Source organism: Camelus bactrianus, chromosome 18 (genome assembly GCF_048773025.1).
Source record: "Camelus bactrianus isolate YW-2024 breed Bactrian camel chromosome 18, ASM4877302v1, whole genome shotgun sequence".
Classification (NCBI taxonomy): Eukaryota; Metazoa; Chordata; class Mammalia; order Artiodactyla; family Camelidae; genus Camelus; species Camelus bactrianus.
The window spans coordinates 6,030,291-6,055,382 of NC_133556.1; the positions used below are offsets into that span (position 1 = coordinate 6,030,291).

The 25,092-nt window shown below is 46.2% G+C and overlaps 1 protein-coding gene and 1 long non-coding RNA gene across 5 annotated transcripts; one reads left to right on the forward strand and one right to left on the reverse strand.

Moving 5' to 3' along the window:
• The first annotated feature begins 2,306 nt into the window (after window positions 1-2,306).
• PVRIG (PVR related immunoglobulin domain containing) lies at window positions 2,307-4,697 on the forward strand. Of its 4 annotated transcripts, XM_074345790.1 has the most exons (5): window positions 2,344-3,091; window positions 3,176-3,526; window positions 3,706-3,829; window positions 3,918-3,978; window positions 4,083-4,697. In XM_074345790.1, exons 1-5 carry the CDS (start codon window positions 3,031-3,033, stop codon window positions 4,401-4,403), a joined length of 918 nt encoding a protein of 305 aa, XP_074201891.1. In that variant the 5' UTR covers window positions 2,344-3,030; the 3' UTR covers window positions 4,404-4,697. The 4 variants fall into 4 exon arrangements, with proteins under 4 accessions (XP_074201888.1, XP_074201889.1, XP_074201890.1 ...); XM_074345788.1 differs by having other exon boundaries at window positions 2,322-3,091; window positions 3,918-4,697; XM_074345789.1 differs by having other exon boundaries at window positions 2,323-3,526.
• A 140-nt stretch (window positions 4,698-4,837) lies between these two features.
• LOC123617421 (uncharacterized) lies at window positions 4,838-24,597 on the reverse strand. The gene is made up of 3 exons (XR_006725545.2): window positions 24,494-24,597; window positions 7,493-7,694; window positions 4,838-6,918 (listed from the first exon to the last, which is right to left on the reverse strand). It is a non-coding gene; the product is annotated as an uncharacterized LOC123617421 (long non-coding RNA).
• Between the last annotated feature and the right edge of the window lie 495 nt (window positions 24,598-25,092).

Sequence of the window (25,092 nt, forward strand, 5' to 3'; positions counted from 1 at the left end):
AAGCAAAAGAATAAAAAGAAATAAGAACAGTTTAAGAGACCGCCAGGAAAACACTGAGCATCCTAACATTTGCATTATAGAGGTCCCAGAGAGAGGAGAGAGAAAAAGCGGGCAGGGAACACATTTGAAGACATAATAGCTGAAAACTTCCATAATCCAGGAAAGGAGACAGACATGCAGATCCAGGAAGCAGAGTCCCAAAGAGGACCACACCAAGACATGTAATTAAAATAGCAAAAAATTAAAGCTAAAAAGTGAATATTAAAAGCAGTAAGGGAAAAAGTAACAAGGTACGCACGAGGGAACCCTCATGAGACTATCAGCTGACTTCAGCAGAAACTGCAGGCCATTAAGGGAGTGGCATGGTACGGTGAGCAAAGGGAAAAACTTGCGGCTAAGAACACTACCTAGTAAGGTGTGCATTCAGATTTGACAGATAAAAGTTTTACAGACAAGCAAAAGCTGAAGGAGTTCAGCACCACCAAACCAGCTTTATAAGAAATGTTAAAGGGACTTATCTAAGAAAAAAAGGCCACTATTAGAAATACAAAAATTACAAAAGGAAAACGCTCAGTGGTAAAGGCAAATATACAGGAATGGTACATTAACCACTTACAAGCCTGTGGGAAGGTTAAAAGACAAAAGTAGTAAAATCATCTATATCTGCAATAAGTGGTTAAGGAATGCACAAAAGGAAGCTATAAAATACGATGTAAAAACAGTGATTATGGGGGGGTAGTAAAAATGCAGGGTTGTTAAATGCATTTGAAATTGAGAGATCAGCAATTTAAAATAGTCACATGTATATAGATTTCTCTATATAAGCCTCATGATAACAACAAACCAAAAATCTATAACAGATATACAACAAATAGGAATTCAAACATAACACTAAAGATAGTCAACTCACAAGGGTATCGAACACAAGAAAGGAATAAAAGAATTACAGAAACAACAAGAAAACAAGTCTGGCAATAAGTGCACTCCCATCAGTAATTACTTTAAATGTAAATGGACTAAATGCTTCAATCAAGAGACACACTGGTTGAATGGATAAAAAAATAAGACCCATACCTATGTTGCCTACAAGAGACTCACTCCGGATCTAAAGACACACAGAGACTAAAAGTGAGGGGATGGAAAAAGGTGCTTCATGCAAATGGAAATCAAAAGAAATCTGGGGTAGCAATACTTACATGAGACAAAATAGGCTTTAAAACAAAGGCTGGAGGTGGGGCCTCTAATGGCAGCTTCTGGAGTTAATTATATGGACACTAAGGTAAGGGGTACGTGGACCCTTCACCCCTCAGATGTGACTGCTCTGCACTGTTGTTCACGCTGGTTATTTGTGCCCCTGTCTGTGTAGGGAGACACCCCACAGTGTGGGTTCACACCCCCCCCATAGAGCTCAGTTCCCGTGCAGTGTTTACTCCAGGGTTACCAGCACCACTGGGGAGCAGGCCGTGTGAACGGTTCCGTGATCGTGGGGCCTACACTGTGGGGTAAATAATGCGTGTGAGCAATTTAACAGGAGCCATTCTAGTCCGTGCCTTCTGAATAGTATAAAAGCTAGAGGGAAGCTCTTCTGATTTGAAAACCCTCATCCCATTCACAGGAAGTAGCCCAGGTCCTTGAAAAATGAGTAGAGAGTGAGTGAAGATCTAACGTACATCCTTACAGTTTCACTTGTGTCTTCCTTCTTAAAAATATCAACAACAAAAAACAAAAACAGAAAAACCCGAAGGCGGAACAAAGGCTGGCCTGAGAGCAGGGCAGGGGGCAGTGAAGAGACCGGCCTGGAGGCCGTGCTAATCCAGGCTCTCAGGTGTGGTTGGGCTAATGCCATGGGATTAGACAGGATTATATGGAGATGGGCACGTGGATCGGGCAGGCCTCAGTGACCACAGCCCGGGGGTCGGGCCACCTCTCGGTTTTCACCACACCCTGGGCAAGAATCCTCAACACCGACCTGTGGCTCTGGCCTGGAGCTCACCAAGCTCCTCTCAGCCCAGAGGCAAGCTCAGCACGGGGTACGACAGGACACAAAGCATTCTGATCCCTTGTCACTGCTGATGGCAGCATCCTGGTCGGTTTGCGTTCAGTAAATGAACATAGCTGGGAAAGCAATTTGGAGCAACACTTGGTGGGGCACGACGGCTTGAGTCCAAGAGTTGGCGGCGGGAGCGGGAAGAAGCTCAGGCGGTGGCTGGGAAGCCTTCAGTTTCCTGATGGGCCAGAGATGAGGGAAGAGTCCCAGATGACTGTGCCTTGGGCCTGAGCAGCTGGAAACCCTCGGCCTTCAGCTGGGGGGACAGGGCTGCCGATGGGGCAGAGTTCAGTTTGGGGCACGTTGACAGGCATCCGGGAGAAGGTGCTCAGTGGGACAGCTGGAGTTAGAGGTGGGAGTTCAGGAGGGAGGTCTGGGCTGGGATTCGACATGGGACTGGTGGGCACCTAGGTGTGTGGATGGCCGCTTCAGGTGTCCTCAAGAGGCAAGTGACAGTCAAGTGGTGCCTGGCTCCTAGGCAGTCCCCCCTGGTTCTTCTGCTTACAGGTCTTCCTCTTCCCAAGTGCCACACATTCCCCACCCCTTAGCTGGGCGAGAGCCTTCTTCTTAAGGAGAAACCAGGGCCCCTCCCTCCCACGGGAAGGACGTTCCTCTCACGTCCCCGAAACACCTCTTCCCTCCCCCTCCTCACCCTTCCCCAGGCCCTGGCCTGCCCGGGGCTGTTACCCACAGACAGGGTGGGGAAGGGGGCCTGAGCTGCCGCCCTGCTCGCCCTGAAGCACAGCGTGGGTGGGGACAGGGAAAACCTGTCACTGTCACTCTGTCTCTTGAGGGCCTGAGGTCCACGCCCCTGTTCACCGCACTGAGGCAATCTGAGAGAAGGAAGTGGGGCAGATTTGTGGAGAGCACTGAGCAGCGGCTTCCAGGGCCAGCTCACACGTAAAAGCTTCCTGCGATGAGAACGGAAACACAAGTGCTGTCCCCACCTCGGCAGCCCCCAGAGCCGGGGCCCGAGGGAAGCCATGGACAGGCCCCGGGCCCTGGGCCTGCTCTTGGCGCTGCTGACTCTCTGCATCACGGCTGGTGAGTGGGGGCCTGCGGAGAAGCAGAGGCCACGGGGGCGGATGGAGAACCCGCCTGGGCCCTTCCTATGCCTGTGCCCCACAGGGACCCCTGAGGTGTGGGTGCAAGTTCAGATGGAGGCCACCGAGTCCCCGTCCTTCACCGTCCGCTGTGGATTCCTGGGATCTGGCTCTATATCCCTGGTGACTGTGAGCTACGGGGGCCCCGATGGTGCTGGAGGAACCATGCTGGCGGTGTTGCACCCAGAATTCGGCACCCAGCACTGGGCCCCTGCCTGCCAGGCCCACTGGGAAACCAGAACCAGCATCTCCCTCACCCTGGAAGGGTCTGAGGGGAGAAGCTCCAGTCCCAACACCACCTTCTGCTGCAAGTTTACTTCCTTCCCCGAGGGTTTCCAGGAGGCCTGTGGGAACCTCTCCCTCAGCACAGACCAAGGTGGGGTTCAGGAGGGGAGGGCACCCAGGGAGGACAGGGAGGGATGCAGGGACGCGGGGGTACCAGCTGTTTGTCTGCCGTGTGTGTGTGTGTGTGTGTGTGTGTGTGTGTGTGTGTGTGTGTGTGTGTGTGTGTGTGTTTGTGTGTGTCTCTCTCTCTCTCTCTCTCTCTCTGCACAGGGCTCCCTGCTCCAACGCCAGCCCCCATGCTGCGGGCCGACCTGGCTGGGATCTTGGGGGTCTCGGGGGTCCTCTTCTTTGGCTGCATCTGCCTCCTCTACCTCCTGTATCGACAAAGGCACTGGTGAGACCCAGCCCCTGCCGGGCCCACCCAAATCCCCACAGCACTCGCGGTCACTGCTTTGCTTCTGAACATCCTAACTCTCTCCCAGGTCTATCATGAAGCTTCAGCCACCCAGACACAGGGGCCCCCAGACACAGAGGCCAGCAAGCGTGAGGATCAGGGGGTCGTTTTGGAGAGGGGAGCGGAGCGGGCGGGAGCTGGGACGCCGTGAGGCCGAGCCTCACTTGGATCTCCTTCCGTGTCACCCCTGCAGGCAGCCGGCCAAGCCTCCCGGACCTCTCTCCACGCCCCCTACGCCACCATCAACACCAACTACTTCTGCCCAGAAACTCTGGCCCGGGTCCTCCCGCCCCAGCCACTGCGCGGGTGGGCGCCGCCCCCCACCCGCGCGGCGCGCCGCCCCCAGAGCGCCGCCCCCTGGGCGCCCCTGGCCACCTCTGCGCGCGGCAGCTTCGTCTTGGTCGAGAACGGACTCTATGCTCCGGCAGAAAGGAGGCCTCTCCACGCCGGCCCCTACCTCCTCCCTCACCCTCTTGGGCGCAGAGCCATGGAGGGTCGTTTAGGAGTTCGATAAGAGGGACCCTAAGTCCACGCCGCCTTTCTCCCCTCCCGGACGCCTGGGATCCCCTTCTGTTTGGTGTGTGTCCTGGGTGCCCACCGTCTTTGCACATCTTGCTTTATTCCAGTAAGTGTCTTCACGCGTACCAGGCCCGGGCCCACTTGCCGCGGATGTGGTCAGCACGTGGGTACGTGTGGGCGCAGGTGTGTATGTGAGATGACAAACCCCATCTCAGGTTGTTTCCTGTTTTCGAGTCCCCAACCCTCCCAGGTGAGGTCAAAACTAAGTAAAGAAAAATGATTTCTCTCACCTGGGCCTTTTCTTTGGGGGGTTTAAGAGGTTAGAGGCAGTTTGAACTCCGGGGAGGCAGGACCAAGTTAGAACTGAAGGGAGAGGGGAGGCCTCAGCAGGGGATCTCTCTCCCCTGCCCTGACCTGGGGACGGGGGACTTCTGGCCCTGCAGACCTTGCTGAGGGACACCAGGTGGAAAGATAGGGTCGGGGGTTTGGTGGCCCCCAGGCAGGACTGTCCATACTCAAATCCCTATGTCCTAGGACAGCAGCAAGGGCTTCTGAGGGCTTTAACCCCAGAAGAGTTCCTGTGGTCTGGCCTGGCGTCTCTGGGACAGGGGCTCCCCGAGCTGGCCTGGGGTGGGGCCCTGATGCCCTCCCTCCACACAGCTGACATTCAGAGGTAGGGGACACACCTCAGATCTTCCCACAGTGGCTTTGTCTGGCTCCTCAACTATTACAGGCCATTCCGGAGACAGGCAGGGGCCCACTCAGACCTAACACACACTCCACCACCCACTCATCTTCCCCTCAGGAGCCAGCCCGCCTGGAAACAGCCCTAGTAGCCTGGAAACAGCAACCCTCATCACATCTTTGCCACATGAGACAACACGGTGAGAGAGCTCTGCAAGCGGCAAAGCTCCCCAGGGCGTGGTGGATTGAAGCCGACAGGGGCCGCGTGGGCCTGGAGCCCAGCTAAGGCAGCTCCCCAGCAGGGCAAATGCTAGTGGGGGACACCTGCCGCTCAGCCCCTTCTTTGGTCCCGCATGTGGGAAATCCCAGGCAGTGCCACCTGCTAAATCGCTCTGCCTGGCTCAGGGAGGGCCTGTCCAGAGGCTGTGTCCAACTACAGAAACTTCTGGAAACCCAGCTTACTGTTCCAGGCACACTTGGTTGTGGCCTTCCCAGGACCCATCGCCATCTAGCCACCAGCCCTACACCATGCTGGGGAGAGAGTGACCTAGACAGGGCAAGGGGGTGGTTAAGGGGTCATAGGGCCTGCTTTCCTCAGTCAGGGGTCATCATCCTCTGAGAAGCCCTCAGCACTGACCTGGTCAGCTCAGTGGTCCCTGCAGGGCTGCGGGTTCAAGGGAGAGAGGAGGGGTGCTGCGAAGGTCTCTGAGGAAAGTCAGGGGAATATCAGTAAAGGAGGGAGTAGCTCACAGCCAGGCCACCTTGGGACCACGTCAAGACCAGAGATGGGGAAGGGGGCAGTGGGGCTCAGGGGAAGCCTTGGAGGAGGCCTCACTTCCCTAGGAAGAGACTGTTCATGGGACAAGGGGGCAGCTCTGAGGGCTCCCAGGCCCTCAACCAGGCCCCTTGCCCATCATAGTCAGGGAGAGCCCCCGACCCAAGCCCATCTCCACAAGCTCAGGAGGCCACAGCCCAGCCTGGTCCTGTTACGTGAAACCAAAAACCTCAGGACCCAGCAAGTCCCTGCAGATGGCCTGCTCCCTACTGCCCAGCCCAAGTGCCAGAACCAGCAGCATTGAAGGGACCAGCAGAGAGCGCCGGGTTGTGGCCCTGTGCCTGGAGGTGTGGCTGCACACAGCTCCTGAAAGCAGCGTCAGCCCCACCATCTTGGAGATGATGCTCTACTGTTCCTTCATTCAACATGTGGGGAAACTGAGGCCCAAGCAGGAGAAAACTGGCCCAAGGGGACAGAGCTGAATCAGCCCAGCATCTCCACTGGGCATCCAGGACATGCCCCAGGCCATCCTCCCATATAAGGCTGCTGCTTTGAACAGACGTGGCTTGGAATACCGGGGGCCACTCCCTGGCGGTGGGACCTCCAGTGGCTTACTTAACCTCTTAGAGGCTCACTTTGCTTCTCATATAAGGACGGCAAAGGCTGAGGGGAGTGTGAAGATTGGAAAGCAGGGTCGAGTACTGAGCAACTTGTCACAGACTATCTTGTTTAGTACTTACAGAAAATATCTGCTCCTTGGGGTTGTTAGAAGCCCACTTAGCGAAAGTGGAGCCTGAGCCCAAGATCACACAGCTAGAAGGCAGAGAGATTCATACCGGGGAGGAGAGGGGGTGGGGCACCACCATGCTGGCCCTGGAGATGCTTAGCTCCTGGTGGGGCCCTGCTGGGGCGTCAGGTCGAGGCAGAGCTAGGTGCCGGAAGCCAGGCGTGTGGATGCCACCAGGTGACACCACTGACACAAGCAGCAGAGGAGTCCGGCTGGGCAGCCACCCCGGAGGCGGCCCTGGAGGTCCTTCTGCAGATGTCAGCCCTGCCGCAGAGAAGAGCATCCTCAGAGGCACAGGGGGTGGGCAGGGGAACAGAATTGTGAACTACCCACGTCCAGGACCCATACCCACTCAGTACCGGGCCCACAGCCCCCCTTCTGCCTACTGAGCTGGCCCAGGAGCCCAACCTGGAGCCCAGGACCGGAGCTCAACCTGCCCCCAGACCGCCCTCAGGACCCTCCCTCCCTGGTAACTACCTCCAGCCCCCGTCAACTGCTCCTTCTCCTCACCCCACTGCAGTCCAGCAGCAGGTCCCCGAGAACAAGCCACCCTGACCTTCTGCCCCTTGGCGACCCCGGAGCCCTCTGTCCGCAGCCCAGCCCCTACCCACCCTGGGGCTCGCCCCCAGCCCTATTCTGAGCCCAGGCTCCGGCTCAGCCCGCTAGAGCACTCCTCCCCACTCAGGTCCCATCATGTGTCCCCATGGCCTACGGCTCCCCACCAGCACCCCTGCACCACTAGCCTCAGTCCAGTGCCAGCTCCTACCCTCTGTGTAGCCCACTGCCCATCCAGCTTCTCTCAGTTTGGGGCCCTTGGCTGCCACTGCTCTGTACTGACCTGCACCCAGATGGAGTGCTGGACCCTTGGCACCACCACCACGGCCGGGTGTGTGACCTTGAGCCCCTTGTGGGGCCAGGGAGCCACAGACCTTTGCTGGGTTCACTGCAGAGGCTGGGCGACGTCACAGCCTTGCTCCCAGTCCTGCCGGGGCGCCCACCCGCTGCTGCTGAGCTCAGCAGTGAAAGGAGGGGCCTGGGACCTAGAGAGAAGAAATCGGACCTGGGGTGTCGGAGGACTCTGCCAGCAGGACGCAGGGAGAGGGCCTAGCCTGGAGGGGCCAGAGTTGAGCCAGGAGAGCCTCCTGCATCCCTCCTGGTCTCTGGGCCTCTTCCAGGCCCAGGAGAGTAACTCCCCCAAGAGAAATCAGAGATGGTGCCCCCATTCCAAGCTTAGGGACACACAGGGTCAGGGGGAGGCTCTCCAACCTCAGGTTCCAGTCAAACCCTGCTGAGTGGGGCTGGTAACATCTGGAATTTCCAGAGCTGAGCCCGCAAACAGCTTTATTTCAGCATCTGTGGAAAGGGTCAGAAAGCTGCACTGTTGGCAGAAAAATACACACATTACAAATGTTAAACGAAAAAGATCAGGGTGCTCTGAGAAGGAACAGTAGGGCCTCCTGAGTAGATGACTTTCTTCTCATTTTTTTTTTTATTGTTGCAAAATACACATAACGTAAAATTTACCACCGTAACCATTTTTTAAGGGAAAAAAATATTGAAACATACTGACCAACAATATTATGGTAGTTCCAGGTGTACTACGTAGCGATTTGACATTTGTGTGCAGTATGAAACGATCACCGTAAGTCTAGTGACCATCTTTCTCCATACAAAGTCACTACAACATTACTGACCATGTTCCGTGTACTGTACAGTACATGCCCGTGGCTTATTTATTTTATAACTGTCGATTTTTACCTCTTAATCCCCTTCACCTATTGCCCCCACCACCCTCCCTTCTGGTAATTACCCGTTTGTTCTCTGTATCTATCAATCTGTTTTCATTTTGTTTTGTTTTGCTTTTCTTCGTTAGATTCCCCATAGAAATGAGATCATATGATTTTTAACTTTCTCTCACTTATTTCACATGGCATAACACCACCTAGATCCATCCATGTTGTTGCAAATGGCAAGATTTCATTTTTTTAAATGGCTGAGTAATATTCCATTGTGTATAGTATGTATGTATATATACATATATACAAATATACAACATATATACATTGTATGTGTGTGTGTATATATACATACAAACATTTATATATATATACATATATATATGTGCCTATATGCATCACATCTGCCTTATCCATTCATGTACTGATGGGCATTTAGGTTGCTTCCATTTCTTGGCTAATGTAAATAATGCTGCAGTGAACATTGGGGTGCATATATTTTTTCAAATTAGTGTTTTCATTTTCTTCAGGTAAATACCCAGAAATAAAACTGCCTATGATATGGCAGTTCTATTTTTAATTTTTTGAGGGAACTCCATGCTGCTTTCCATAGTGGCTGCACCAATTTACATTCTCACCAACAGAGCACAAGTGTCCTCTCTGCTCCACATCCCCACCAGCACTTGTTATTTGTCACCTTTATGGTGACAGCCATTCTGACAGTGTAAGGTGGTATCTCATTGTGGTTTTGATTTGCAAGACATTGAAAAGAAAACCTAAATGTAAGTGGGAGTTCTCTAGGCAAGGATTGTGAGGAGATCATTCCAGGTAGAAAAGTATGTGTACAAAGGCCCAGAGATTAAAAAGAGGAAAATAAGGAAACAATCCCATTTACCATCACATCAAAAAGAATAAAATACCCAGGAATAAAGCTACCCGAGGAGGTAAAAGACCTGCACTTGAAACACTATAAGACACAATGAAAGAAATTGAAACTGATAAAAACAGATGGAAAGATACACTCTGTTCTTAGATTGGAAACACTAATATTGTTACAATGACCATACTACCTGAGGCAATCTACAGATTCAATGCAATCCCTATCAAAATACCCATGACATTTTCCACAGAACTAGAACAAATAATTTCAGAATTTATATGGAACTTCAAAAGACCCCAAATAACCAAAACAATCTTGAGAAAGAAGAAAAGAGCTGGAGGAATCATGTTCCCTGACTTCAGACTACACTACAAAGCTACAATTATCAAAACAGCATGCTACTGGCACAAAATAGACACACAGGTCAATGGAACAGAATACAGAGCCCAGAAATACACCCACACATTTATGGTCAATTCACTATGACAAAGGAGGCAAGAACATGCAATGAAGAAAAGACAGTCTCTTCAATAAGCGGTTCTGGAAGAACTGGACAGCTACTTGTAAAAGAATGAAATTAGAACATTCTCTAATACCATATTCAAACATAAACTCAAAATGGATTAAAGACCTAAATACAAGACTGGATTCTATAAAATCCCTAGGCTGTAAGAAACCTAGACTCCTCTTCTAAAGAGCAGGTATATACTTAACTTGCTTCAAAACAAGACAGAGAAAGCATGTTGAAACTACATGGCCTGGTTCTATCCCCAGTACCTCCATGAAAAAAAAAAAACAAAATAAAGAAAGAAAGACAGAAAGTAAGAAACTACACAGGACTCTGGCCAGTTTCCCACGACAGCCCCAGTGTGTCCCCCAGCCTGAGCCGCATGCTGCACCAGCCCTGCTTGCTCTGTGGTGCAGCTGCACACTAGGGTGAAGGCTGCAGTGGTCAAGGGGAGTGCTCAGTTGTGAGAGGCAGGGCCAACCCAGACCAGGAACAGCATCTGAACGGATTGCGGGCAGCCATTACTGGGACTTAAGGGCAGCACATCAGCAGTCCAGGACTCAGACTGGGACCAGGGTAACCATAGCTCATGCTCAGATCCATGCTGAACACCGGCTCCAGGCCCTTTTGCTCCAGCACTTCCCTATTCTTGAGCAAGAGTGTTGGCTCCAGGAGGAGGGAGAGCACACACTTAGAGGGAGTAGAGCCAGCTCAGATCCAACCCTCAGGGCTCCTGTTCCAGCAACTTGGGACACACCCCCACTCCTAACAGGGTGGCGCTAGACGCTGAGCAGAGGAGAAGCCCTGGCTCACACCTGGATCAGGCTTTAGCATCTCCATCTCCAGCCCCACCTGCTACCAGGGTGATAGTTGCAAGAACACCCTAGGGAAAGATGTGACTCATACTCATGTCAGATCCCGCTCTCCCAGCAAAACCACTAGGCAAGTGCAGACTGTACTGGAATGTTCCCACATAAGGACACCCCATCAAAACATCAATAATTAACTGTTTCATGTAATTTCATAGAAACAGAGAAAGTTAAGCAAAATGAGAAGACAGAGGAATTTGTTTCAATTAAAAAAATAAGAGAAAACCCCTGAAAAAAAATTAATGAAACAGAAATAAGTAACTTATTAGATAAAGAGTTCAAAGCATTAGTAATAGGAATGTTAACTGAATTAGGGAAAAGAATAAACACAATGAGATACTTAACAAAGAACTAGAAAATATTTTTTAAAAAGTCAGAATTGAAGAATAAAATACCTGAAATGAAAACACACTAGAAGGGATTAACACAGACTAGGTGATACAGAAGAACACATGAGTGATCTAGAAGATAGAATAATGGAAATCACTCAATCAGAACAGCAAAAAGAAAAACAAATTTTAAAAATGAGAACAGTTTAAAGGACCCTTCAGACAACATCAAGTGTACCGATGTTCACATAGAAGGGTCCCTGAATGAGAAGCGAGAGAGAAAGTGGTGGGAAATGTATTTGATGAAATTATGGCTGAAAACTGCCCAAACTTGAAGAAGGAAACATATCTGTACAGGAAGCACAGAGGGTTCCAAACAAGATGAACCCAAACAGACTCACATCAAGATGTTATCATAATTAAAACAGAAAAAGTTAAAGAGAGAATTCTAAAAGCAGCAAGAGGGAAAAAAAGATTGAGATAAAAGTGAGCCCCTATAAGGCTATCAGTTCATTTTTCTGCAGACACTTTGCAGGCATGATAACATTTAATAACGTGCTGAAAGGGAAAAACCTGCAAAGTAGGACACTCTGCCCAGCAAGATTATCATTTGGAACTGAAAGAAAGATAAGGAACTTCTCAGACAAGCAAAAACTAAAATAGTTCATCAACAGTAAACTTACCCTAAAATAAATGTTGAAAGGTCCTCTCTAAGTGGAGAAGAAAAGATTATAACAAGAAGTAAGTATCTATAGGAGTGGAAAAATCCCACTAGTAGAGGCAAATACACAGCAAAAGCTGAGGATCCACCACTTAAATACACCGGTACAAAGATTAAGGGACAAAAAAACTGTAAAATCAACTTTGAGCACAACAGTAAAGGGATAAACATAAAGATGTGAAGTATGGCACCAAACCCACACAACGTGGGTAAGGATACGATTTTTAAACGTAGCTTGTTTAGAATGCGTTTGGACTTAGATGACTACCAGTTTAAAACAAGTAGATACAGTAACATACATACACCACATGGTAACCACAAATCAAAACCCTGCAGCAGATCACAAAAACTAGAGAGAAAGGAACGCAAGCATACCACTGAGGAAAATCAAACCAAAGGGAAGAAACTAAAAGAAGAGCAGAGAAGAACTACAAAAACAACCAGGAAACAAGCAGAATAAGCACCTATCAATAATCACTTTAAATGTCATGGGAATAAATGCACCAACCAAAAGACAGAGTGGCTGACTGGCTTTTAAAAGACTTGTGCATGTGCTCTTTACAAGATTCACTTCAGAGCTCAAGACACGGGCAAACTGAAAGTGAGGGAATGGAAAAAGATACTTCATGCAAATGGAAATAATGAGAAAGTGGGGCAGCAACACTCATAGCAGACAAAATAGATTTTAAAACAAAGTCTGTAACAAAAGACAAAGAAGGGCATTATATAATGATAAAGGGGTCAATACAAGAAGAGGATATAACACTCGTTTACATTTGTGCACCTATTACAAGAGCATCTAATTACATAAAGCAAATATTAACAGACATAAAAGGAGAAAATTACAATAATGCAATAATAGCAGGAGACTTTAACACCTCACTTAATGGATATCTCACCCAGACAGAAAAAAAAAATCAGTAAGGAAACAGTGGTCTTAAATGACATGTTAGACCAGTTAGACTTCCTCAATAGCTACAGGACATTCTATCCAAAAACAACAGAATACACATTCTTTTCAAGTGTTCATAGAGCATTCTCCAGGATGGATTACACACTAGACCACAAAAGAAGTCTCAACAAATTCAACAGGACAGAAATCATATCAAGCGTTTTTTCCAACCAAAATGGTATGAAACTAGGAAATAATTACAGGAAGTAAAATGGGAAACGCACAAACACATGAAGACTAAACAACATGCTACTAAAAACTCAGTGGGTCAATGGAGAGATCGAAGAGAGATACCGCAAGACAAATGAAAAGGGCAACACAACTTTCCATATTAATGGGATGCAGCAAAAGTAGTTCTAAGAGGGAAGTGTGTAGCGATATAGGCCTACCTCAAGAAACAAGCAAAATCTCGAACAACCTAACCTTCCATCTAAAGGAATTATAATAAGAATAAACAAAGCCCAAAGTCAGCAGAAGGAAGGAAATAAAGATCAGAGAGGAAATAAATAAAATAGAACCCCGCCCCCCAAAAAACCCAATAGAAAAGATCAAGGAGACCATTTTTTTTTTTTTGAAGAGACAAAGTTGATAAGCCTTTAGCCAGGTTCATCAAGAAAAAGAGAGGACCAAAACAAACAAAATAAGAAATGAAAAAGGGAGATGACAACTGATGTCACAGAGATATATAAGACCGTCACAGAACACTGTGAACAGTCATATGCCAACAAATTGGACAACCTAAAAGAAATGGACAAACTTCTAGAAACACACAACCAGCTAAGACTGACTCAGGAAGAAATAGACAATATGAACAGATCAATCACTAGTGAAATGGAGTCTGAAAAAAAACTTCCCATCAAACAAAAGTCCAGAACCAGATGTCATCCGAAGGGAATTCTACCAAACATATAAAGAAGAGCTAATTCCTATCCTTCTCAAACTATTCCAAAACATCGAAGAGGAGGAAACACTCCCATATTCATTCTATGAGTCCACCATTTCCCTGATACCAAAATCAGACAAAGACACTACAAAAGAAGACTGCAGTCCATTATCTCTGATGACTATACACACAAAAATCCTCAACAAAATATCAGCAAACCAAATTCAAAAATATATAAAAAGGATCGTATGCCAAGATCAAGTGGGATTTATGCCAGGGATGCAAGGATTATTCAATATCTGCCCCCAAAATAAAAAAACCCAATGTGATACACACATTAAAAATAAAAGGAAGGATAAGTCACATGATCATCTGAATAGATGCAGAAAAAGCATTGACAAAATTCAACATCCATTCATGATAAAATCTCTCATCAAAGGTGGTATAGAGGAAACAAATCTCAGCATAATAAAGCCCATTTGTGACAAAATCACAGCTAACACTACTCAATGGTAAAAGACCGAAAGCTTTCCCTCTAAAGTCAGCAAAAGATGAGGATGCCCACGAGTGCTGCTTCTGTTTAACATAATGTTGGAAGTCCTAACCACGGTAATCAGACAAGAAAAAGAAAAGACGTCTACATCGGAAGGGAAGAAATAAAGCTGTCACTACTTGCGTATGACATAATACAATATATAGAAAACCCACCAAAACACTATTAGGACTAATAAATTCAGTAAGGTTATAAGATACAAGATTAATATTCAGAAATCTGTTGCTTTTCTATATACTAATAATAAACTACCAGAAAGAGAAAACAATTCTGTTTAAAACCACATTAAAAAGAACAAAACACCTAGAAATAAACTTAACCAAGGAGGTGAAGGATCTACACTATGAAAACTATAAAACACTGATGAAGGAAACTGAAGGTCTACAAAGAAATGGAAAGATATCCCATGTTCACATACCAGAAGAATTAATATTGTTAACATGTCCATGCTACCAAAGCAATCTACAGATCTAGTGCAATCTCTATCAAAATATCCATGACATTATTCACAGCCCTAAAATTGATATGAAACCAAAAAAGACCCCAAATTCCCAAAGCAATCTTGAAAAAAAAAAAAAAAGAACAAAGCTGGCTAATATCAAAAAGTCTACCTATAATAAATGTTGGCAAGGACATGGAGAAACGTGAACCCTACTATACTGTTGTTGAGTATATAAATTGGTGCAGCTACTATAAAAACAGCACAGAGATTCTTCAATAAACAAAAGTAGAACTACCATATGATCCAGCAATGTCACTCCTGGGTATATATCTGAAGAAATGAAAACACTAATTTGAAAAGATACAAGCACCCCAATGTTCATAGCAGCATTATTTGCAATAGCCAAGATATGGAAGCAACCTAAGTGTCCATCAACTGATGACTGTGGTATATATACACCACAGAATACTACTCAGCCATAAAAAAGAATGAAATTCTGCTGTTTGCAACAACATGGATGAAATTAGACGGTATTTTGCTTAGTGAAATAAGTCAGAGAAAGACAAATGCTGTATGTTATCATACATGAGGAATCTAAAAAATAAAATAAATGACTGAATGTAACAAAACAGAGACAGACTCACAAATGTAGAGAACAAACTAGTTACCAGTGGGGAGAAGGAGGAGGGGTACGAGATAGGGGTAAGGGGTTAAAAGATACAAACTGCTATGTATAAAATAAATGAGCAAGAAGGATATTATACAGCACAGGGAAATATAGCCATTATTTTGTAATAACCTTAAATGGAGCATAACCTATAAAAATATTGAACTGTTGTACAACTGAAATTAATATAACTTTGTAAACCAACTATATTCCAATTTTTTAATTAAAAAATATAAACAAACATAAAGGGAGAAATTGACAGTAATAATAGTAGGGGATGTTAATACCATACTTACATCAGTGGACAGATCATCCAGACAGAAAATCAAAACTCTGGCCTTAAAGGACACATTAGACCAGTGGGGAGGGTATAGCTCAATGGTAGAATGCATGCTTAGCAAGCACAAGGTCCTGGGTTCAAGCCTCAGTAGCTCTATTAAAAAGATAAATAACAAATAAACCTAATTACCTCCCTCCCATAAAAAATTAATTTTAAAAAAGGACACATTAGACCAGATGGAATAAATAGATACAGACAGAACATTTCATCCAAAAATAGCAGAATACTCATTCTTTTCAAGTGCACATGGAACATTATCCAGGATATATACGCCACAAAAGAGGTTTCAACAAATTTAAGAATGTTGAAATCCTATCAAGCACCTTCTCTGAACACAAGGGTATGAAAGCAGAAATCAACTACAAGGAAAAAATGACAAAAAACAGATGGAGGCTAAACGATAGGCCACGAAACGATAGGTCACTGATGATATCAAAAAGTAAATAAAAAGTACCTGGAGACGAATGAAGATGGAAACACAACAATCCAAAATATGCAGGACACAGCGAAAGCGCTTCTAAGAGGGAAGTTTGGAGCAATACAAGCCTGCCTTAGAGAAAAAGAAAAAGCTCAAATAAACAACCTAACTTTACACCGAAAGGAACTAGAAAAAGAACATTAGTATAATAAAAGTTAGTGTAATAACAGAAATAAAGATCAGAGCAGAAATAAATGAAATTGAAAACAATAAAAAAAAAAGATCAATGAAACTCAGAGCTGGTTCTTCGAAAAGATAAACAAAATTGATAAGCCTTTAGCCTTCTTAAGCCTTATTAAGGAAACAGGCAGATCCAAATAAATAAAATCAGAAATGAAAGAGAAGCTACAACAGACACCACAGAAAGTCAAAGAATCATAAAGAGATCACTATGAACAATTTATGCCAATAAAATGAGCTACCTAGGGGAAATGGGTAAATTCTTAGAAAGTACAATCTCCCAAGAGTGAATCAGGAAGAAACAGAAAATATGAACAGATCATCAGTAATGAAATTGAATCAGTAATAAAAACTCCCAACAAACAAAAGTTCAGGACCAGATGTCCCCACAGGCAAATTCTTCCAAAAATTTGGGAAGAGTTAAAAACCCGTCTTTCTCAACTTATTCCCAAAAATGGATGAGGAAGAAATGCTTTTGAATTTATTCTAGAAGCACAGCATCACCCTGATAACAAAACCAGACAAATCCAGCACAAAAAAGAAAATTCCAGGGCCGTATCGTTGATGAACACAGATGCAACATCCTCAAAATATTAGCAAACCAAATACAACAATGCATTAAAAGGATCATACACCAAAATCAAGTGGCATTTATTCCAGTGATAAAAGGATGGCTCAATACCAGCAAATCAGTCAACCAATGTGACACACCCCGTTAACAAACTGAAGAATAAAAATCATGTAGATGCAGGAAAAGCTTTTGACAAAATTCAACATCCACTTATGATGAAAAGTCTCCACAAAGCGGGTAGGCGGGAACATACCTTAGCATAACAAAGGTCATATATGACAAACCCAGGAGTAAATCTAACAGAAGATATGGAAGACCTTTTTGACAAAAATATAGAACTATTGAAATTTATTCCATTTTACACCATGGTCATGGATAGAGACTCAATATCATAAATATGTCAGTTCTCCTCAAATTAGCCCATAAATGCATACCATTCCAATAAAAATCCCAAAAGGTTTTGTCATGGAAATCGGCAAGCAGGTTCTCAAATGCAAATCGAAGACCAAAACACTGAGAAGAAATGAGATTTTGAAGAACCAAAATTAGTTGAAGGTCTCACATGCCAGATATTGGTACTAATTACAGAGTTATTGAAATTAAGACCATGTAACTTTGGCACAGAAATAGATGAATAGAGCAATGAGCATAGAAAGCCTGGAAATGTGGGAACTTTGTATTAGAGGGATGGCATTACAATTCTATGAGGAAAAGATGGCCAGGACTATTGGCTATCCATCTGGAAAAAACTAAATTCAGCTCCAGCTTCACACCTTACAAACAAACCAGTTCCAACTGGATGGAAAAGAAATATGAAAAGCAAACGTTGAGTCTTTAACATAAAATACAGGAGGCTGAGTGGGGAGGGTATAACTCAGCGGTAGAGGGTGTGCTTGGCACTCATGAGGCCCTGGGTTCAATCTTCAGGACCTCTATTAAAAATAAATAAACCTAATTATCCCCCCCAAAAAATAAGTAATTAAATTTTTAAAAAATACAGGAGGCTGTCTTTATGACCTTAAGAGTGGGGACAGGATTTCCTTAAAAGACACACAAAGAATGGCTGATGAATCTGAGATTAGATTTAATTTTTTTGTTGGGGGGGAGAAGTAAAGTAAGTGGGTTTGCTCACTTATTCATTTATTTTGGGGGAGGTAGTAGGGCTTGAACCCAGGACCTCATGTATGCTAGGCATATGCTCTCCTGATTGAGCTCTACCCTCCCCACTGGTTAGCTTTAAATTTCTGTAGTTCAAAAGTACTGTCAAGTAAACTAACAAGCCACCAACAGAAAGATGACATTTGTAGCGTATATAATTGACAAAGAATTAGAATTCAAAATATCGAATGAACGGCAAATCAATTAAAAAAAACAGAAAAATGTATTACCTAAGCTGGCTCGTTCAGCCGATTGGCGGCAAGCCACAAGCCGAACGCTGAGATGCCGACGTTTGTAGCAGAAGGTTTTTTCAGGAGGCGACCAAGCCAGGAGACGGAGACTAGATCTCAAATCGGCCTCCCGGAAGGGGAGGGGCTCAGGATATCGACGGGGTAGAGCTGAGCGCGGGTGGGGAGCGTGGGGAAAGGTAATTGCAGACAAGAAAAAAGTGGGGCAATGGTCCTTCTGCCCAGGTGCTGCTAAGCAACAGTCTTCATGAGACACCTGTTCTGAAAATGGTGATGTTAGCTTGTTCTGAGGATGGCGTGTTTGGCTCTCTGACATCAAAAGGTTACTGAGTGGACACTCACACATGTCCAGTTTGGAGGGTCAGTGGTCTTAGCAGTCTTAAATGGCTTAAGCTAGAACTGGACACAGCTGACTACAAGCTCCTAAAAACACAACTTGGGCAAACATCTGCATTGTTTAGGCTACTTGAAGCTTGGAGGACATGCAAGTCGTTTGGCGCAACCATAAAGCGAGCTTGAGCAGTGAAGGCAGGTGACAGGTGCAACGGGTCTAACTAATGATTACCTTCCATTTCAAATATACAAAAGATAAGTACCAAGAGGCAATTCACAGAAGAGAAAATCAAAATGAGAGAAGACATGACAAATGCTCTTCTCTAGCAACCAAGGACACCCCAGTAACAATGACCATTTTAACACACATCAGACTCGTGAAAATTGAAATGTCTGGCTCATCCAATGTTGGAGGTAATGTGAACAGTGGTGGGAGTGTGTCTTGGTACTGCTTGGAGAGCAATTAAACATAGTCTTGAAAAGTTAAAATGCACACACTCTGTGATCCAGAAATTCCAATTTTAGATTTTAGGTATATGCACTAAAGAAACTCTCGCACATGGACCCAAAGAAACATGTAAAAAAAAAATGTGTATTGCAGCATGATTTACAGTAGCCAAAGACTGAGACTAACCTAAATGTCCATCGATAGGGCATGGATAAATGAATCATAGTAAATATTCACAACGAAATATTTAGCAGCATTTAAAACGAATACACTCCAGTTCATCTAACAACATTCGCTAAACATCTCAAAACTGTGATGTAGAGTTAGAAAGGGTTCTGGTCCCAATTCCAATGTGTTGGGGGCGGGTTTCTTCGCACCACCACGAAATACTCCTGACACCAGGATTGAGTGTCTTGCAGTTCAACTCAGTTCTGACACGATCTGCTTGGAGGCAGGGTCAAATCCCACAGGTAAAGGGTGCGGTCCTACAGGACCACGCCTCCTGCCATCACTACTCACACCAGATGCCAATAACAAGTTGTCCCCTGGGCTTCTGACCCATTGGCTATAGAGCAGAGGGTCCAACCACCTCAGGTTCAATCAATTTGCTAGAGCAGTTCCCAGAACTCAGAGAAACATTTTACTTCCTAGATCACTAGTTATTTACAAAAGGATATACAACTCAGGAGTATCCAGATGGAAGAGATGCTAGGGCGAGGTATGGGGAAAGGGCAAGGGGCTGCCACGCTCTCTCGGATCACTCTCCATCCTTTTGGGGTTTTACGGAGCATTCATTAGGTGGGCGTGATTGATTAAGTCACTGGCCCTTAGGGATTAATTCAACCTCCAGCCCCTCTGCCACCACAGAAATCAGGGGTTGGGCTCATGGCTGCTTCCCCTGGCAACCAGCCTCCATCCTCAGGTGCTTTCTATAAGTCACCTCATTAACAGAAACCCAGTGGTGGTGGCAAGGGGCTTGTTATGAATAACAAGATAGCCATTTCACCTTTATGGCTCTGAAACAATTTCAAGAACTGGAAACAAGAGAACAAATATTATAACAAAAGATGTTCCTATTGCTCTTATGGCTTAGGAAATTCCAAGGGTTTGGGGAACTGCGAATCAGGAACTGTGGATGACGACCAAATAGACATGAGAAATATGTTTTTGGTCATCTGAATGACTAATATGTATTTCTTATCAATCACAGTATTGCAAGAGTAAAGGGCAGGTTGCAAATGAATGTGTCCTGGGAGATACCAACATCGTCATCAGTTCCCAGGGACCCAGCGCACAGGCTGGGCTTTCTAGCCTCCTGCTCCCTGGTGACAGAAGGCCAAGGCTGGGCCGGAGCAGGACAGAGACCACACGAGACCTCTGCGTAAAGGCAGGACCCCTAAATCACTGACCCCCAGACAGTGAACTAGAAGAAAAATAACCGCCATGACGAGGGAGGCGGTGGGGACAGATTGTCCAGTCACAGCTTGAGAGAAGAGAATGGACAATATTCCAGAGCATCCCTCACCCTCACCCTCACCCTCACCCTGGGGGGTTAGGTCAGACCTCACAGTGCCTGTGAGGCTTGAAAAACATGAAGCCAAATTCTCATTTAAAGTGAGCCTCACTGGACAGTACACCTGCACCCGGCAGCTGTAAACACAGATCCCTTCTGGAAGAAGGCACTTACACCTACGCCTGAGAGCATTCCCGCAGGTGAAGTTCCAAGGAAGACGATCTCAGTTAAAAAATCATCAAACACTACAAAACAAGCGATCACGAGCAAAAGAACTGCAGAGACAATTGACTGCAGAGTTAGACCTTCCAAGACTGCTGCCCTTAGTGTTAGCTGACACAGTTCATCAATCAAGACACGTAAACAAATGAAAGTACATACTGGAAGTATGAAGAAACAAGAGAATGTGAAACTGACCAGACTAATTTAGGGGGAAAAAACACAAATAGAGACTTTACATATATAAAATATAAAAAGTAAAAAAATTTTAAATGGGTAAATTAAACAGCAAGTTAAATATAGCTAAAGATAAAATTAGTGGGTTGGCTTAAGATGGGTCCAAAGATATTGTCAGAAAGCAGCATGAGTACACAGAGACTCAAATATAGAAGACAGAGTAAGAAAGTCTGGCGTATCTAGTAATACAACTTCAGAAAGAGAGACTAGAGAAACTGTAAAATAAGCAGTATCTGACGAGACAGTGGCTAAGAATTTTCCAGCATTGATTCAGGAAGTCCAATAAATTCTAAGTATAATAAATAAAAAGAAGTCCACAACCAGAAACATTCTAGTCTAACTCTAAAGTACCAAAGACAAAGAGGAGATGTTAATAGCTGGAAAATGAAAAACCAGTATCTACATAGGAGCCACAAATAGACACCTACCTCCTCAATGGGACCCAAAAGACAGGGCAACGGTATCTTTGAAGTGTTCAGAAAAAATAGGGTCAACCTAGAATGATGTACCCAGATAAATTATTTTCAAGAACACTAGCAAAATAAAGACATTTCCAGACAAAATAAGGGTAACAGAAAGAAGTAAGGTCTGAGGTGCAAAAAGGGAATGGTGAGAAAAAGAAGCAAACACGTAGATAAAACAAAACTAGTACTGAGCTTATAAAACAATGGCAACAATGCCCAATTCGTGGGGTTGAAAACATCAAGGTAGGAGCCCCAGTTCTGGTGAAGACGGAGTAGACACACTCCACCCTATCTCTCCCCGGCTGATTACAATTAAAACCCTGGACAGAACACATGAAGCAACTATGGAGGACTCTGAAAATAAGAGCAGACAGATTGGAGAGAGAAATCAGAACTCAAGTAAAGATATGGCAGCAAGTTTGCGGGTTTGTTTCGGGTTTTATCCTCCCCGATCTCTCAGCTCCGACTCAGAGCGTCCTGAATCCCAGAACTGCATAGTAGGCATGGGAAGGAAAAAGCCCCAACAGAAACCGTCCTTGTCTGATCAGAGGCCTGGGAAAGAGAGAACAGGAGGAGAGTCCTGGTTTTGCTTGCAATCCCACTCAACCCTGCCCTGAGGCAAGACCCAAAGACGCACTCTCCTGGCAGTAGTGGCAACCCAGCCGCAGACGTGGGACCACCCGACAGAGAAACTAGGAAAGGAAAAGTCCTTCTCTCTGACGTAGAACCTAGGGAAGGGAGCCCTGGCGGTTGTAAGAGATTGGCCGGAGTCCCCTTCTTTTCTCCCTCCCCTTCCTCTCGCGCTTCCCCGGACACAGACGCAGCCCAGAAAGTGCGTGCCAGAGGTGATGAGCAGGCTGAAGCCTTGGCTTTCTAGTTTTAAGAGGAGGCAGCTTGAAAGAGAACCTCCATCAGCTGCATATGAAGTCCCAAGTCCACGTCCAAGGTACACATACATGGAACTGATCCTAAAAACATACTAAAGGCTTTGAAAACTAAATTGTGATGAAGAAACCTAAATTGTAAGGTTTCTTCACGGTGGCTCTCTCAGAAGAAGGCAAGGATTTGGAAGAGAGGTGGAAAAAGGGATACTTACAGAGGAAAGAGTGGGCAGGATGTAGGAACTCACTAAGAGACAGGCTGGTGGCCCAAGGCCAGTTCCGTAGGTCTGTTCTTATACCTCCAGGCCTTATGGAGTAGTTATAGACCAGAGAGAGAGAGAGAGAGAGAGAGCGAGAGCTGTGCAGAGAGGGCTGTTTGTTCAGGCAAGAGGGATCCTACCTGGGCCCCAGGATCTAGAAAGTCTTGAATATAAAAACACAAGTGCATTAATGAAAGACACGTGAACATCAGGGTCACCTGGAATCCAGCCCCCATTGCTGGCCCAGTGCAACCTATGACCCAAGGAGAGAGAACTCATGAGTAACACCCTTCCGGGCCCAGAGAAGGGCTTCTCCCCAGTTCGCCCCAGTCCTGACCCAAAGGGGATGGGACCCACATGCCGTAAGGGCCTGGGAGTTGTGCCGGTGTTCACATCGAGGACTGTCTGTACGTGTGGAGGAAATGACAGAGGAGTACAAACTGACAGAGCCATTGATTCACTTTGGTGAACAGGAATATAATGAAGCCCAGTCACAATATTACAGAGTAGACGTGGGGCAGAAATGGAGCTGATGCGTCCACAAGCCAAGGTGTGCTGAGGACTGCTGGGAGCGCCAGCGGCTGGACGAGACAGGCAAACATCCTTCCTGAGAGCATTCATATGGCCCAGAGGACAGAGAGATTGTGGATTCTGGCCTCTAGATCTGTGAAGGAATACATTTCTGTTGTTTTAAATCACAAATAAATGAGTACCAGGGGCCAGTGACACGCACAACATGAAGTTCTCTGGGCTGAGATGAAGTGTGTGCCGTGTTCAGGACCTTGGCTGAGGTCAGTTTGCCAGTTCAGGTCGGGTAAGCATATGCTCAGCCTTTCAGGGTGAGAGGCTGAAAGGTACCAAAGATATTACAAGGTAAGGAAGAACAAAAGAGGGGCGTCGGGGAGGAGGAAGGAAGGAAGGAAGGGGAAAGAAAGAATTTGGGGTGGGAGAGTGGACACCCATGTTCAGGTCATACAATAATTCAGTTGATATCGTGGGAGTATTTACACATGAAAACTGGCAAATGCTCCTTTTCTGCAGGCTGTTTGGCGAACATTTACCAGCACAGCCCTGCTCTGAGGGGAAGTGCCGACAACCATCTCCTGGTCCCATCCCTCTAAGCTTCCTTTACTTCTCCCAGCTGGGAGCCCAGCAAGGTCAGGGTCAGGCTTTGCATCCCGGTTCTCAGCCCTCTGCTCTCATCTCCTAGAAGCTCCGTCAGCATTTGTCAGGTTGATCAGGACCTGACGAGCATGAAAAGGAGGCCGACAAGTGAGGAAGTCTCAGTCACACAACAGGTGAAACTTGCGAATAGGACAGAGGCAGGAACTACAGATGCAGGCTCTGGAGTCAGACTACTGGGGCAAATGGCTTCCCTCCCCCGAACCTCAGCTTTCTCATCTGTAAAGTGGGGGTAATAACAGCATCTCCCCTGGAGGCTCCCAGTGAGGACAGAATGGGGTGACAGAGGACCCTGCACGCAGCCTGGAAAGCTACATGGATTTAAGGATCCCTCCTTTAAAGATCTCTCCTTCTTCCTATGAACCTGACTGCCCCACACACTCTGCCGGTGACAAGGAACCAAAGCTCCGTGAGCCAGTGCCCCAGCCATTCCTCAAGCATCTCCGTGTGCAGCAGGAAGACAGCACAGAAAAGGGAAGCCTTGGTTGTAAGTGTGGCCAGAGGGCTGCTGACGTTTGTCACTGCAAGGGGAAGTGGTTGGGAGCATGGGCTCTGGGCTCAGACCCACCACCACAGCATTTACACGCAGTGTGGTCTCAGCTGAGACTCATAATCTCACTTGGGAACTGAGTTTCTTCCCATGTAAAATGAGGATCCTGCCTACCTCCTGGGTTTATCAGGAGAATGCAGAGCTATTTTTAAATATAACCTGGCTTTGTTTTAATCAGGTGTGGTAAGACACACAGACGTGAAACTGACTGTTACGAAGGAAGCCGTTTATACTCACAATCGATAAAAACAAGATTCCAGGCACTCCACACAGGGCTGTGCAGGGAGGCACCAGGCTCAGTCAGGAGGCAGAGGGTGGGGGAGACAGGGGAGGAGACTTTGTTGTGGGTTCTGTGAGAAAGGCAAGGCAGGGCAGAGCAGGCAGGTTTAGGATTGGCTGGTTTGAATAATGTCTGCGGACTCTGGGGATTAGCAGCCTCCTTAGTTGCCTGGCATCTGGCCCTGGGATGAATACAGCACAAGAATATGGAGAATAAGAGTCAGATAGAGGAGGTGGCTGGGAGTGGGGGCTCTGGACTGGTTGGTTTGCGTATGAAGGGTGAGCTCCTGGACATGTCCATTGTTGTCCCTAAGAATTGACAACCCTGGCAGGGGCAGTCTCTCCCTGGTCTGTGAGGTCCCCAGATATCAGAGCATCAAGAATACAGCAACTGAGAAAACATAGTCAATACAAGTGCGAAGCGCCCAGCACACAGTGAGTGGGAGACGTCATCCCGCCTGCTTCAGCACCAACTGTGGGGCCTGGGTCTCCCTCTACTGTTTCACACGGTGAGTCTTCTCTGCTCAGCTGGACTCTAATTCCTGGAGCCCTGGAGG

Excerpts from the sequence above, each read along its gene's own strand:
- PVRIG (XM_074345787.1), top strand. The coding sequence starts at position 3,031 with ATGGACAGGCCCCGGGCCCTGGGCCTGCTCTTGGCGCTGCTGACTCTC. Across the intron at positions 3,527-3,705 it reads CTCCCTCAGCACAGACCAAG|GGCTCCCTGCTCCAACGCCA; the intron begins GTGGGGTTCAGG and ends CTCTCTGCACAG. Across the intron at positions 3,830-3,917 it reads CTGTATCGACAAAGGCACTG|GTCTATCATGAAGCTTCAGC; the intron begins GTGAGACCCAGC and ends ACTCTCTCCCAG.